Source organism: Gopherus evgoodei, chromosome 8 (assembly GCF_007399415.2).
Source record: "Gopherus evgoodei ecotype Sinaloan lineage chromosome 8, rGopEvg1_v1.p, whole genome shotgun sequence".
Lineage (NCBI taxonomy): Eukaryota > Metazoa > Chordata > Testudines > Testudinidae > Gopherus > Gopherus evgoodei.
In genome coordinates this window covers 3,154,345-3,168,546 of record NC_044329.1, presented here as the reverse complement: position 1 = coordinate 3,168,546, position 14,202 = coordinate 3,154,345, and the positions used below count along the sequence as shown (strand labels likewise).

Here is a 14,202-nt window from a genome sequence, read left to right as displayed (position 1 = left end):
CAAGAGGAGGCAGAGATGAATCATGATGGGATGGATGGGGAGAAACTACCTTGGGGAGTGTGTACCTGAAAGAATTTGGTGACCTGGCTCACACACAGTTTTTGGCTGATTTAACTATTTAGGTTAGAGGAATACTTGTTACAAAAGTACACCTGTGCCCCGATATAACGCTGTCCTTGGGAGCCAAAAAATCTTACCGTGTTATAGGTGAAACCGCGTTATATTGAACTTGCTTTGATCCATCGGAGTGCGCAGCCCTCCCCCCTCCAGCACTGCTTTACCGCGTTACCCGAATTCATGTTATGTCGGGGTAGAGGTGTAGTTAAATCAGTTCAGCTCCTAGTGTGGACACAGTTATACCAGTATATTTAGGGGGATAAGCTATAAAAGAGCTTATACCGGTATACTGATATACAGGCATCCACACTAGGGACGGTACCATTTTACCTATACTGGTTTCAAAATGATACCGTTGATATAGTTTAACCGTCAGATAAGGTGGGGAGGTAATATCTTTTATTGGACCAACTTCTGTTGGTGAAAAAGAAGCTTTTAAGCTTACACAGAACTCTTCTTTAGGTCTGGTTAAACTATGTTGACAAGTACTTGGTAAGGGATTGTTCATGCTTCGCAGGCTGGGCATAGACAATGAAAGCAAGGAGCAACTATGACTAAAGAAGGTTGACGCTGGACTTGTGTCTCATTAATTAATTCCAGCCACTTCTCCTTCCTCCTCCCCCTGCCCCCTTACCCCCCCCCGGAAGGGAGCTGATTTACAGCAATACGCATATATATATATATTTTTTACTATTATTTATTCACAACCTGTTTGAAAAGCTCTAATAAAAGTTTACGGAGTCAAGGTGTTTTATTACTGTGGCCATTTCCCTCTCCGCCCCTACTCCTGTTAATGTGATAGGCTGGGTATAAAGAAAATAATACATTCAAGCCAGCTGGATAATAAGCACTTAAATATAAGATAGTGTATATAATCTCATTTTCTTAATGTGTAGTATGGGTATGGGATCATCAAGAAGCTAAGAAGAAAAGGCAGACCTGGGGGATTGTGAGGTGGGCAGCACATCATTCCAAATTGATCATGACACCAAGAAGTTATTTAGAGTTTTCCTAGCATCTGTGAGCCCTCTTTACTTTTTTTTTGGTCTGAAATTTAAACTCCATTGGACTCTAGAATGTCTCATGTCAGTATCCAGTAACTGACTTCTGGAGGTTTCTCTTCATATAATAAAGTAATCTTCAACAAAAAGATAGTAAAATTTGGATTTTTCACTCTGGAATAAAGTGGAAAGAGTTTTTTGAGACCACAGTTCCAGCTGATAAGACTTATAACCGACATGGGGCTTTATATCTTCAGACCATTTTACAAATATTAACCAATCCTCAGAATAGTATATAATAGGTAAATATTCCCCTTTCACAGATAGGCGAAAACTGCAGGCCATTGGTAAGGGTCATATTTTCAAAAGCGGCCTTTAATTTTGGGTCACATTGTTTTGAGAGGTGCTGAAAAAATAACTCCAACTGAAGTAAATAGTGCTGAGCACCTCCAACAATCAGGCCCTATCTATCTAAAGTTTGCTATTCAAAACTAGAGGAAATTGAAACAATTGCAAATGGATCTGCCCAAGACAAAAGAGGAGCTGGATGAGTGTTGGACAGAATTAGAACCAGTATGTGCCAGCGGCCCAATACTGTGTTCACACCGTGCCTCTATAGAGCAGGTAAAGTTTCACTGTGACTCTTAAGAAATGGACACTTCCTTTTGAAGTTGTTAAGAGAACTTTTCTCAGTTATGTTTTACTGCCATAAAATGAAGCATCTGACCTTTGGCAACTAGTTATGGAGTTTAATAGCAGGGGGAGCAGTCTTAACAGTGACTAGAATGGACTCCAGGGACTGAAACTGTCACTTTCCTTCTGAGAAAACACTTCCGCAATATGTAAGGAAAAAATAACAAAAAGCTTTTTGTACTGACCTTTACCAAGCTCCCTTTCAGTTGTGCAATGTAAGTGCTCACCTGTACGAAAGAGCCAGTGTGTGACCTGTGAAAGCTCCTTGGGGGAGGGAGGAGGTGTTTTACACAGGCAGAGCTGCTGTGATACACAGAGGGGTTTGGGTAGGACAAATTAATTAAAGGTGCAGCAATTAGAGAAGCCATATTAAAACTAGAGTATCTGAGTGCTGGTTAGCTTGATTACCAGTCAGGAGGGCTGGGGCTTGAGGCTGCTGCCCGGATTTCCAGCCAGAAGAGGTGATAAGCACTGAGCAAAGCTCACCTGTATTGAAACCATCAGTGCAGTGGCTCTCAGCCTTTCCAGACTACTGTATCCATTTCAGGAGTCAGATTTGTTTTGCGCACCCCCAAGTTTCACCTCATTTAAAAATGACTTGCTTACAGAAATCAGACATAAAAATACAAAAAAGTGTCACAGCCACACTCGTACTGAACAATTGCTGATGGCCTCATCTTTACCAACAAATTAAAAAATAAAACCATTGGACTATAAATATTATACATATAGTTCAGGGTACAGAGCAGTAGAAACAAGTCATCCGTATCAACGTTTAGTCTGTGGTGACATAAGTTGAGTTCACGTAGCCTGCTGTAAAACTAGGCAGATCTCTAGAGGCGCCCACGTATGCCCTAGATCTTTGCTCGGTGTACCCCAGGGGTACCAGTGTCTCTGCTTAATAACCACAGCACTGAGGCACCTGCCTGGCTCCGGCCATGTGCGCTATGTCTCCCCTCCAGCTGGGTGAGCAGACAAAGTGTGAAAAATCCGGAGGGGGGTGGGGGTCATAGGAGCCTGTAGAAGAATAAGCCCCAAAGATCGGGACCGTCCCTATAAAACCGGGACATCTGGTCAGCTGCCTCCAGCCGGGCGCGGCGCGGCCGGACCCTGCTCAGCTCCGGGCTGCGGGCGGTGCTGGGGCGGCCCCTAGCGGCCGCCAGCCGGAGCCCGAGCCCGAGCGGAGCATGGAGAAGGCGGCAGGCGGCGGGGAGCCGCGGGGCTGGCGGCGGCGCTCGGGCTCCGGCCCGGCCCCGGCCCTGGCCCCCGAGCCCCGCCGGTCTCCCAGCCCCAGCCGCCTGGACGTGAGCTCGGCCCGCTTCGACCCGCTGCTGGCGCTGTACTCGGCCCGCACGCCGCTGCCCTTCCCCGGCGCGCCCTGCTTCAACAACCTGGCCGAGTACGAGAGCTTCCAGCGCGGCCTGCGCCGGCCGCCCGCCCTTCGCCGCGGCCCGCCCGCCTCGCGCAGCGCCCGCCGCCGCCCGCCCGCCGCCGCCGACCCCGAGCGCCTCCAGCGCCTCCGCAGCCTCATGGTCCGCCGCGACCCCGAGCGCGAGGCGGCGGCCCGCGGCCGGGCCGGGCCCCGCCGGGCCCCGCGCAACGTCCTCACCAGGATGCCGCGTAAGGGGGGAGGGTTATTTGGGGGTGCTGGCTGTGGGGGGAGGGGCAAGGGGAAGGGGTGGGGGGGTGCTGGCTCTGGAGAGGTGGGGGAGCAGTGGGGTGGGGGAAGGGATGGGGGGTGCTGGCTCTAGAGAGGTGGGGGAGCAGTGGGGTGGGGGGAGCAGTGCTGGCTCTGGAGAGGGGGGGAGCAGTGGGGTGGGGGAAGGGATGGGGGGTGCTGGCTCTGGAGAGGTGGGGGAGCAGTGGGGTGGGGGGAGCGGTGCTGGCTCTGGAGAGGTGGGGGAGCGGTGCTGGCTCTGGAGAGGTGGGGGAGCAGTGGGGTGGGGGGAGGGATGGGGGTGCTGGCTCTGGAGGGGGGTGAGGAGGAATTGTGAGGTGTTGGATGGCATGGCGGGAAGGGGTTTGTGGGTATTGGCTGGGATAAGGGTTGTGGGGCTTGTAGCCTGGGAATGCCGGTGTGATTGGGTGGGGGGAGGTGGATATTGCCTGGGGTGGCAGGACAGGGTGAGGCAGTGGGGTGGTGGTGAATTGGGTGTGGAGAGAAGGGACTGGGGGGGGGATACTGGGTGGAGGGATGAGGGGAAGGCGTATGCAGATAATGGCTGGGGGCATTGGATGGGGCAGGATGTGATGGAGAGAGAATGGCTGGGGTGGATAGTGAGTGGAGGGACGGGGTGAGGAGAAGCTGTGAAGTGTTGGATGGGGTAGGGGCTCTGCAGTGATACTAGCTGGGTATGTTACACGGTTTACCCTGACTCTGCTCCCTCCCTAATGGCTGTTCACTAAGACTAAGACAAGTGCTGTTCTGCAGTTGAACAAACTCTCATTTGGGGCTGGAGTTTAGTCTTTTCTCTTCTACCTCAAGGAATTAAGTAAATCTTTGTTAGACAAATACTGTGCAGTATGGTCTACTCAAGTAACCCACTGTGAAATACGCTGAGGGATGTATGGTGCTGGGGAGAGTACTGCATTAGTGGTTGCTAGCTACTAAGTCTCAGCTGAACCAAGAAGCTCTTAGTAAATTACGCACTGATTCAACTTAGTTAGTCAAAGATCTTCTAGTGAGCCTTTGTTTCAAAGCTTCCTTGTAAAGAGAAGCAGTACTCCCATAAGATGGCTACCTTTTGGGGACTTACATCATTACACTTGTTTCTACATGGACCATGTACCCTGAGTATTCTAGGCAGGGATGGGGTTCTTGCCCTATGCATTGTTCCTTGTAAACTCCTTTTATCTGAACATTCAGATTAAGTGGGTGTTTTTCAGATGTGGCAAAATTGTTTTCTGTCCTCACTATGGGCTAGTCTACACTGGCAATGTTAAAGCACTGCCGTGGGAGCGCTTTAACGTGGCTTGTGTAGTCATGGCACAGTGCTGGGAGAGAGCTCTCCCAGTGCTCTAAAAAACCCACCTCCATGAGGGATGTAGCTCCCAGCACTGGTGCCCTGTCTACACTAGTGTTTTACAGTGCTGAAACTTACTGTGCTCAGGGTTTTTTCACACCCTTGAGCAGAGAAAGTTGCAGCCCTGTCAAGTGCCAGTGTAGACAAGCCCGTAGTCAGGCCATTTTGACTCAGTTGTGTTCACTGAGACCATCATATACCACAATCTGTTATCCCACTGTAAGTAGAGGTCTGCTCCACTGGGAATTATAGTTGGCTTAATGCAATACATTGTAACTGCTGGATTTCCATTTTGTTTTTGTTATAAAATAGTATCCTCCAAGCAGGTTCTCTTGTACTACTAGAAAGAATGGAGTATTTTTTGTTGTGTATAAAATATACACTTTACTGATGGTGTTTCATATCTGTTCTAGTTCATGAAGGCAGCCCTCTTGGCGAGCTACATCGTTGTGTCAGAGATGGTGTAAAAGTCAATGTCCACATCCGAACTTTCAAGGGACTGCGTGGAGTCTGCACAGGGTTTTTGGTTGCATTCGACAAATTCTGGAATATGGTAATTTATTGTACTACTCCTTGACTTACAACCTCTGCACTGGAAATGCCTAAACACCCACTGGGAGAGGGACTAAACTGGCAAACTTGGAGGAGGTGTGGGTGTAGTATTGTCAATCATGAACCCATTTTGCCCTTGTGCTGAATGCTAGGATGTATTTCACAATTTCTAAAGTTTCTGTTACCAAACACAGGGAGTAGAATATAAGGGATAGCAGAAATTTCTAAAGTCTTCTCTGCAAGATCTAGGCATGGTGTGTTGGAAACTACTCTTCTGTCTTTCCTCAAAATAATTTTTCTTGCTCTTTTTGCCCCCCTGATCATTTTCCTTACAGTGACCTTCTGAACCTCTTGTTTGTTTGTTTTTCCTTCAGGAGACTGATTTTCTTTCATTTGATATCACTCTTTAAACTGCTGTCTTTTCCACATGTTAAGTTCTTCTTCCACATATTCCATGGAGCTGGGGTAGTGCTCCATGCAGTCCCTCTGTCTCTCCTTAAGGCAAGAGTCCCCCAGTTCTCCCCTTGGAACTGTTTGTATCTTAGGTCAGCTGTAGGGCCTTAGCCATCTTCTCCTCCTTCAGCTGGGCCCTCTTCCCCAGTTAGTTCTCAGGGTCAAAGAGTTCAGCAAGCAGGTCTACTCTTGCTATGGGTGAAGAGGCAGCATATATGCTTGTCTGCTTCTTAAAGCTCATCTCAGTTGGCTGGGAGAAAAGGGAGCCTTGATTTGTCCATCTCCTTGTTCCAGGTCCTTAAAGAAACAATAATGAGATTTACTCCCAAATACTATCTATTCCTGTGACCACTTCCTCTCTACCAAAATCTCTTACAACTTTGTTATATCAGACCTCTCAAAATCTTAAAGGGCCACACCAGCTGATGGAGAATGAGCTGATCCCAAGACCCCATTTCCTTAAAGGGGACAGACTACCATGTTTCAGTGCTACAAAAGCTGAGCAAGGCAAGATTGTGAGAGGGGAGATTGGATGGAGGGAAGGCAGCCATCAAAGGGTTTTGAGCCCTGAAGGTGGAAAAAAGTTGGAAAAAATCAGTGTTATCTTGGGATAGAAAACAAAACTTTGTGTGCAAGGATGATGGGGAGGATATGGGAGTAATGTAGAAGCAGCTGCTGGACGCTACAGGTCCTCTGTTTTTATACCTAAAGAAACAAATTCCTATATAGTGCTTGTTCCTAGATTGTCCTTGAGACAAGACGCTTTTTTTGATGGCTTTATAAGGTACTATACAAAGCTGTTTTGAAGGTCAGAGTGTTTAGAAATTTATCTTGAACTTTTTCCCTTTCTGTCTTCTTCCAGGCCTTGACAGATGTAGATGAGACATACAGAAAGCCTGTACTGGGCAAAGCGTTCTACAGTGAACCTCAGCTGACTCTTACCAGGGTAAATAGCTTTCTAATAGCTTAACAACTGACTTTCTATGCCTTATTTTTGTAGTCGTTAAAAAGGTAGCATTTCCATCTGAAACTGTAGTAACTTTTACAGTTAATCCTAGAAGATTACTAAACTGAGAGTTCAGAGCAAAAACTCCCCCCCCCACCCCCATACACTTTTATTAGTCTGTTTATTTTGTGCATTTGACAGCACTTTGTCTATAGTCAGTTTTACTGTTAGTCATTTGAATGTCAGTGTGTTGAATGTCATGAAGCTGTCCCTCTCATGTCCTGCGCTGGAGCTCACATGCTTGCTGTTTTCCCAGGCACCATGAGAGGGCATTTACCAGTTACAGCAAAGCTGAAAATGAGGAGGCAATAGACAGACACATGAACAGCAAGGAAGAGGGTGAGGGGGGACAGGAGATGCATGTTTAATGTTGTTGCTTTGGGCCTGCTCAAAAGACCTTTCTAAATCTCAGCAGAGGAGCTGAGAAATCCTTAAACAAATTTATTATAAGGAATTTGTTTTTAAAGTGGGGACATACTACTTTTAAATCTGTCTGGATAGATTCTCCTTCTCTCTCTCTCTCCTCCCCTTCCGCCGTGGCCCCCTCCCCTGCTTTTTTTTTTTTTAATCTATCTGTTAAATATTCAAGTTGCCAGTGTTCCGTTTAAGCTCATTCATACTGGGGTGGTTTTCCATTAAGAAACCCTGTGGTTGGACATGCCAAGCAATCCAGTGTCTGTTTTACATGTCAGCATTACACATAATGCCAGCATAATAATTTCTTTTCCAACTTCAGCACTTTTACATTTTCAGAGTAATTAACTCATTATTTATCAGTTCTGCTATCCTAGGCATTTTTATGAATAGTAACTATTGGTTTTGGCCGCTCACCTCCCAAAACGGCTCTCTTCTGGGGCTCCTTTAATGAGACAATGGGGCACCAAGGATCTATTTTTTTCCCTGAATAAAGTCCTGACATAGCTGTGATGTGAAACCTGGATGTTTGCCTCCTGGCTGAGGCAGAGAGGATAGGGATTCTTTTAGAACTGATTGTTTTGGGGGTAGAGGGTGGTTCAGAGGTCACTGAACAACATGCTGACTCCTGCCATAGTGTTGAGTACCGCCTCCATGGCGGTATCGTCCCTGCAAAACCAAACTCCCTATTAGTCATGAGATGTTAAAGGCACTCTTGCATAGTCAGTCTGGCAGATCTGTATGCATGAGACACCCATTCACGTTGCTTCTTGGTTTAACTCTGGAAAAAATCTAATATTGATTGGTGGAGTATTTTATCATCAACCGTCATGTGTCCTGGCTGCTGTTTCTGGGCCAGGTGCTCAGTTCTTCATTTAGGAGGGGAGAATGAGAAGCCTCTGTTTTTGAATGTGATTGTTTACCTGAATGTTCCCTTGCAGCTGTTTGACAGACTCAAACTGCAGGAGTCCTTGATAAAGAAGGGAGCTGACTCAAGGACTGCAACAGAGGAGCCAGCCTTGACAAATGAATCAAAGACCCTTGGACGGAAAGCTGGGTCAGGATGGGGGAGAGCAGAGGACGAGTGTGGGATACAGAAATTTTTAGGTGGAGCTGGAGAAAAGACAACGAATGACAACTTGCATCTGGCAGTCAGGAATAAGGCTGACCTGCGGAGCAGGACTGCCCAGACAGAGGGCACTAGTGCAGGGGGTGCTAATGCAAAAGGCCAGCCACGGAAAAAGCGGAGGCCCAAAGTGGATTATCAGCAGGTGTTTACACGTCATATAAACCAGATATTTATCCGAGGAGAGAATGTCTTGCTTGTTCATTTAGCACATTGACTTGGCTGAGCCTTAATCAGTATATTTAACGCACAGCATGAATTGCAGCTACAGCTCTGGGCTGCTTAGTTATGATACCATGGTACTTCACAACAATGCTGTTTCTCTTCCTTCAACCATAACAGGACAGGGGAAATAGTTGCAAGTTTGTCGGAGGTTGCTGCATCTTGAGCCAGCTGCCAGATCAGCCTCGCTAGACCTCTTCCATTCAAGGGGTTGAAGGCAAGTTCAGCAAGAGTTTGCTTCTGCAAGATGAGGAAATGAGAAGAATACTCAGGGCAGGACAGGAGGCTTCTTAACTGGCTAAATTAAGAGGGTTGAGGGGTGACATCAGTATGCTTGGTTATGGAACAAAATAGTCACCCCACATTTAAAGAGCATGTGACAAAGCATACAAGTCTAAAATGAATGACCACTGCTAAATACGGTCTCATAATTGCAAGAGAAATTGGTTTCTAATGAAACCAACAACTTATTAGTTAATAATAATTTAAAGTCTGGCAAAGAATAACTCTTGTATCTTAATGTATAAGGGAATTAACAGCCTATGCAAAAGAGGGACAACCACAATGGCATTAATCATTAGTGTCCTGCTGTGGCAGGCACAGCTCTGTAAATGCACCCCAATCCTGAGCTGCAGCATGCCTGTCTTTTGAACAAAGACTGAATGTTGAGGTGGTCTGATGTGTCTAAATAAGGATGGGGGAAACCCTCTTTGTCAGGATTTGAACTTGTCTTCATTGGCATAGCTTGTGCTCTTACCCACCTGCCATGCTTTCTGCCTGCACCGCCAGCCAGCAGTCAAAGTAGTCAATCCAATAACTTTCTTACTGGGAATTTCTGTATGAAACACAAGAAATCATACTCTAGTCCTTTGTATTTCTTATCATCCATTTGCCACAGTCTCACATTTCACTGTTATACTATGTACTTTTCTTGTCAAATTTGAAAAATAGCTTGCACTCAGCACAGTCGTACTGTATCGAAGCGCCGTTGAAGTTCCCTCTTGAAATGTGAGATGCTGCCTCTCCAGCAGTTCTGAGGGGAACACAAATCTTAGTGATTCTTTTTGGATAGTATATCTGTATGAATGATGCTCCCTCTAATTCCAGTCGAACTGAATTTCAGAGGTTTACTTTGTTTCTATGAAACATAAAAAATTAATGCTAAGCCCTAGCAAATCAGTGGTTTAATTTCAGTAGTGTTCCCCTCCTTATATCTAAATCACTGAAAAATAGCCTCAAACCACTGCAGTGTATAAACTGTTCAACAGCTATTAGTTCCTTCTAGCCTTAGGCTCTAGGAATTTACCATTAGGTCATCTAGTCTGACCTCTTGGCATATGACACACAGATTGGGAGAGTGGTAAATAATGAAGAGGACAGACTCTGATTCAGAGTGATTTGGATCGCTTGATAAACCGAGTGCAAGCAAGCAAACAAACATTTTTGCTTAGCCATCTTAAAATGCATACATCTAGGAACAAAGAATATAGGTCATACAGGATGAGGAGACTATCCTGGGAAGCAGTGATTGAAAAAGATTTGGGGGTCATGACAGATAATCACCTGAACATGAGCTCCCAGTGTGATGCTGTGGCCAAGAGAGTAATGCAATCGTGGGATGCATAAATGGGTATCTTGAGTAGGACTAGAGAGATTCTTTTTACCTCTGTACACTTCTACCTCGATATAGGTGAAACTTTTATAACACAGTAAGATTTTTTGGCTCCTGAGGACAGCGTTATATTGAACTTGCTTTGATCCACCAGAGTGTGCCCTGCCCGCCCCCGGAGCACTGCTTTACTACATTATATCCAAATTTGTGTTATATCAGGTCATGTTACATCGGGGTAGAGGTGTATTTGGCACTGGTGCAACTGCTGCTGGAATACTTTGTTTTCCAGTGCCAACAATTCAAGAAGGATGTTGATAAATTGGAGAGGGTTCAGAAAAGAGCCCTGAGAATGATTAAAGATTAGAAAACCTGCCTTCTAGTGATTGTCTCCATGAGCTTGATCTGTTTAGCTTAACAAAGAGAAGGTTAAGAAGTGATTTGATTACAGTCTTAGTAACAAATATTTAATAATGGGCTTTTCAGTTTATCAGAGAAAGGTACAACATGATCCAATGGCTGGAAGTTGAAGCTCGACAAATTCAGATTGGAAATACTGTTTAAATTTTTAACAGTGAGAGTAATTAACCACTGGAACAATTTACCATGGTTTGTGGTGGATTCCCTATCATTAACCATTTTAAAATCAAGAATAGGTGTCCTCCTAGAGCAGATCTTTAGCCATTATTTTGAGGCAGTTCTCTGGCCTCTGTTCTACAGGAGGTCAGACTAGATGACCACAATGGTCCCTTCTGGCTTTGGAATTTATATCCATAAGCTATTACATTTCTCCTGTATTGATCTCTTATCTGATGCTGCATAGCAACTCCCCTACTAAAAATGAGGATTAAGACCATCCAGCATTCTGATGCGAGAACAATTTAATGCTTTATAACCTGAGTCATAATGCAATAAAAAGTCAGTCCTAGAATTTACTGGTTATATAAAACCTTAGTAGTAGAATTTTGCTGTTAAGTGATGTATAAATTATTTATAATTAGGAATACATCTGATACACAGGAGTTTCTGGACATTCAAAACAGCCTTTTGTCTGGGGCAGCTGTTTGAAACTTCTATAAACATTTCAAATAAAGCACCTATGGGGACTTGGATGACTGATGGGATAAGTCTCTGAGTTGCCAGTTCAAATCCAGTCTGCGATAATAAGGACTGAAAATGAAATGGAATTAATCACTATCACTGAAGACTATAGTGGGAATAAAACAAATTTAATAAGATTCTGAAAACTTGCTATGAAAAAAGTGAATTACTGTAACTTCTTATAATTAAGGATAGCTTTGTTACCAAACCACTGCCTAATCTCAGACTTTAGCCACTGAAAAGGCTTCTCTGGCCTCAGGCTCTGTCCATCCCTCTTTTGAGCTATTTTCCCTAGTCTTAAAAAGCCTTCTATTGATTTCTTCCTTCTCCCTGCAGTCCTTTCTAAAATCTTGGAGCAGAAATCTTATTTTTATATTTGCCCTTAATTCACTCAGCCTTTCCAGTTTGGCTTTCTATCAGGTCACTTTATTGTTGCTTGAGATTGCAGCCAAAGATTTTACTTCTGTTCTTGACTTCTCAGCATCTTCTGTCACTGAGAGTCACTGACTTCTTTTTTTCATTGCCTCACTTGTTTTTCTGACTGTAGTCCAGTGATTTTTCTTCTCTCATTTTGTTATTTAGGGTATCCTGGGACGACCATTTCTCTGTCTCAGCCAAAGGGCTCTGTTCTTGGTCCCCTCGCTTGGTGTGATTATCTCTGTTCAGGCCCAATCATAGGGTAACATTTAGTTGTTCTTTCCTTTCCTTTTTCTCATATACCCATCATTCTTACTTGATTCCATTTCCACTTAGACTAAAGTCACTTGCCTTATGACCAAGATGAATGTTTTCTCTTCATCTCCACTGCTTACTTGTTGATAATACTCCCCTCAATCTGGTTGCTGCTGCTTCTATGAGTCTTGATGTTATCTTCAACTAACAAATTTTTTCCACCCTTTTCTCTTGTTAAACCTTGCAGATATCGCCTTCTAAACATCTCTCTGTAGGCTTCCTATTTACATTACAGTAAAAATCCTGATCCTTGAGCTGCTTGTTTTATGCCTTGATTTCTGCATTGCTATCGATCTGCTTTTCCAAAATCTCTTCAGCCACCTCAGTTGACTAACCACCCAACACATGTACTTTTTTGCTCTTTCACCATTCATGTTACTCCTGCTTTCATTTCAATGTCTTGCTGTCCATCTAAAAATTCTTTCTTACAGTACAGTGCTTGATCTGGTCCTTCTTCCTTTTATTGCTGCTGTCATATCTCCACGTTTCTAAATAGTCCTCTTCTTTATATAGCCCTAGAGCTGGTGCTTTCTTCCCCTTCCCCACCTCTTTCTGATATTCTGTGATTTTTAAAACCCATCTGCAAAATTGTTTATTATGAACTTTGTCTCTTGTGAGTGGAAGGTATTGTCACTCAGCTACAAACAAGTCAATAGTGATCCTGTGTGTTTCTTTTATGCGTATGCAGCACTTCGGATAAAAGTTACTATACAAGGGCTCGTCTACTTGGGCAGTCATTCTGGAATAGCTATTCCTAATTAACTCCATGTGTGGACATGGTTAATCTGAACTTAAAATACTAACTGGAATAGATAATATGCTCTAAATTCACACTCTTCCTTATTCTGGTAACTTTTATATGTCAACAAGTCCTAAATCTGTGATCTTCTGGAATGAATTCTTCTACATCATCTAAATCTTTGTTAATATTTGCAAAACAGTATTTTAAAATAGTTTGTTTATATTTTTTGATTTACTTCCTTGATTTTTTTTTTCCCCCTCCTGGGTTGTTTTTGCCTAAAAAAAGAGTCTGTTTCATACATGTACTGTTTGCTCCTACTATGTATTTGCTACAGTTAACTGTGGTGTCACAAATAAGATAACTTCAGGTGAAGAACAAACATCAGGAGCAGATGGGGAAACAAAGAACTACATGGACAGAATAGCTGTGGTACACTGGAAAGGGATGGACATGCTGCTTGCATTCTGTCTAGTCTTGTTTTACTGTTCTGCAAGATGGTTGGATAACAATAATTCATTCACAAGGTGTGTGTTTTGATGTGCCAAATTTTATTACATGAAACAAAGTGCTCGAAACTGCCTTTGAAGAAGGGACATGAAACCCTAGTAAATATTAGAAATGGTTCTAAAAATACTAAGAAAATACAGAATCTGTGGAATCATTTGATGTTAGCTGTTATAATGTGAAAGGTCCTTGAATCAGACTGTGCTTTCACACTATCAAATATGCTGTAGTCTCTTTATTGCCAACCCACTACAATGGAAAAAAAATCTATTACTATTTTACTTTTTTAAAGAAGTGATCTTTAAATCAGAGCCCTGTCCCCACTGGGATCAGAACTGTGTTAGTTATATTGATGCATGGAAGCTCATAGACTCATAGGTCAGAAGGGACCAATATGATCATCTAGTCTGACCTCCTGCAAAAGGCAGGCCACAGAACCCTACCCGTCCACCTTTATAACAACCCCTAACCCAGGACTGAGTTACTGAAATCCTCAAAATTGGTTTGAAGACCTCAAACTGCAGAGAATCCACCAGCAAGCGACCTATGCCCCACGCTGCAGGGGAAGGCGAAAAACCTCCAGGGCCCCTGCCAATCCGCCCTGGAGGAAAATTCCTTCCCGACCCCAAATATGGCAATCAGCTAAACCCTGAGCATGTGGGCAAGACTCACCAGCCAGCACCCAAGAAGGAATTCTCTGCAGTAACTCAGTTCCCATCCCATCCAACATCTCCCCGCAGACCACTGACCAGACTTATCTGGTGATAATCCAAGATCAGTTGCCCAAATTAAACTATCCTATTATAACATCCCCTCCATATACTTATCAAGCTTAGTCTTAAAGTCAGATAAGTCTTTTGTCCCCACTACTTCCCTGGGAAGGCTGTTCCAGAACTTCACTCCCCTA

At 44.2% G+C, this 14,202-nt stretch overlaps 1 protein-coding gene across 1 annotated transcript; it reads left to right on the top strand.

The window, feature by feature from the left end:
* Positions 1 to 2,998: 2,998 nt before the first annotated feature.
* Positions 2,999 to 9,772, top strand: LSM11 (LSM11, U7 small nuclear RNA associated). Its single transcript, XM_030572428.1, has 4 exons — positions 2,999 to 3,431; positions 5,248 to 5,387; positions 6,702 to 6,785; positions 8,201 to 9,772. Exons 1-4 carry the CDS (start codon positions 2,999 to 3,001, stop codon positions 8,600 to 8,602), a joined length of 1,059 nt encoding a protein of 352 aa, XP_030428288.1. The 3' UTR covers positions 8,603 to 9,772.
* The last annotated feature ends 4,430 nt before the right edge of the window (positions 9,773 to 14,202 follow it).

Bases quoted from the DNA above. Each gene is read 5' to 3' on its own strand.
- LSM11 (XM_030572428.1), top strand. From the start codon at position 2,999: ATGGAGAAGGCGGCAGGCGGCGGGGAGCCGCGGGGCTGGCGGCGGCGC. The intron at 3,432-5,247 runs GTAAGGGGGGAG...TATCTGTTCTAG, and splicing joins CGTCCTCACCAGGATGCCGC to TTCATGAAGGCAGCCCTCTT. The intron at 5,388-6,701 runs GTAATTTATTGT...GTCTTCTTCCAG, and splicing joins TCGACAAATTCTGGAATATG to GCCTTGACAGATGTAGATGA.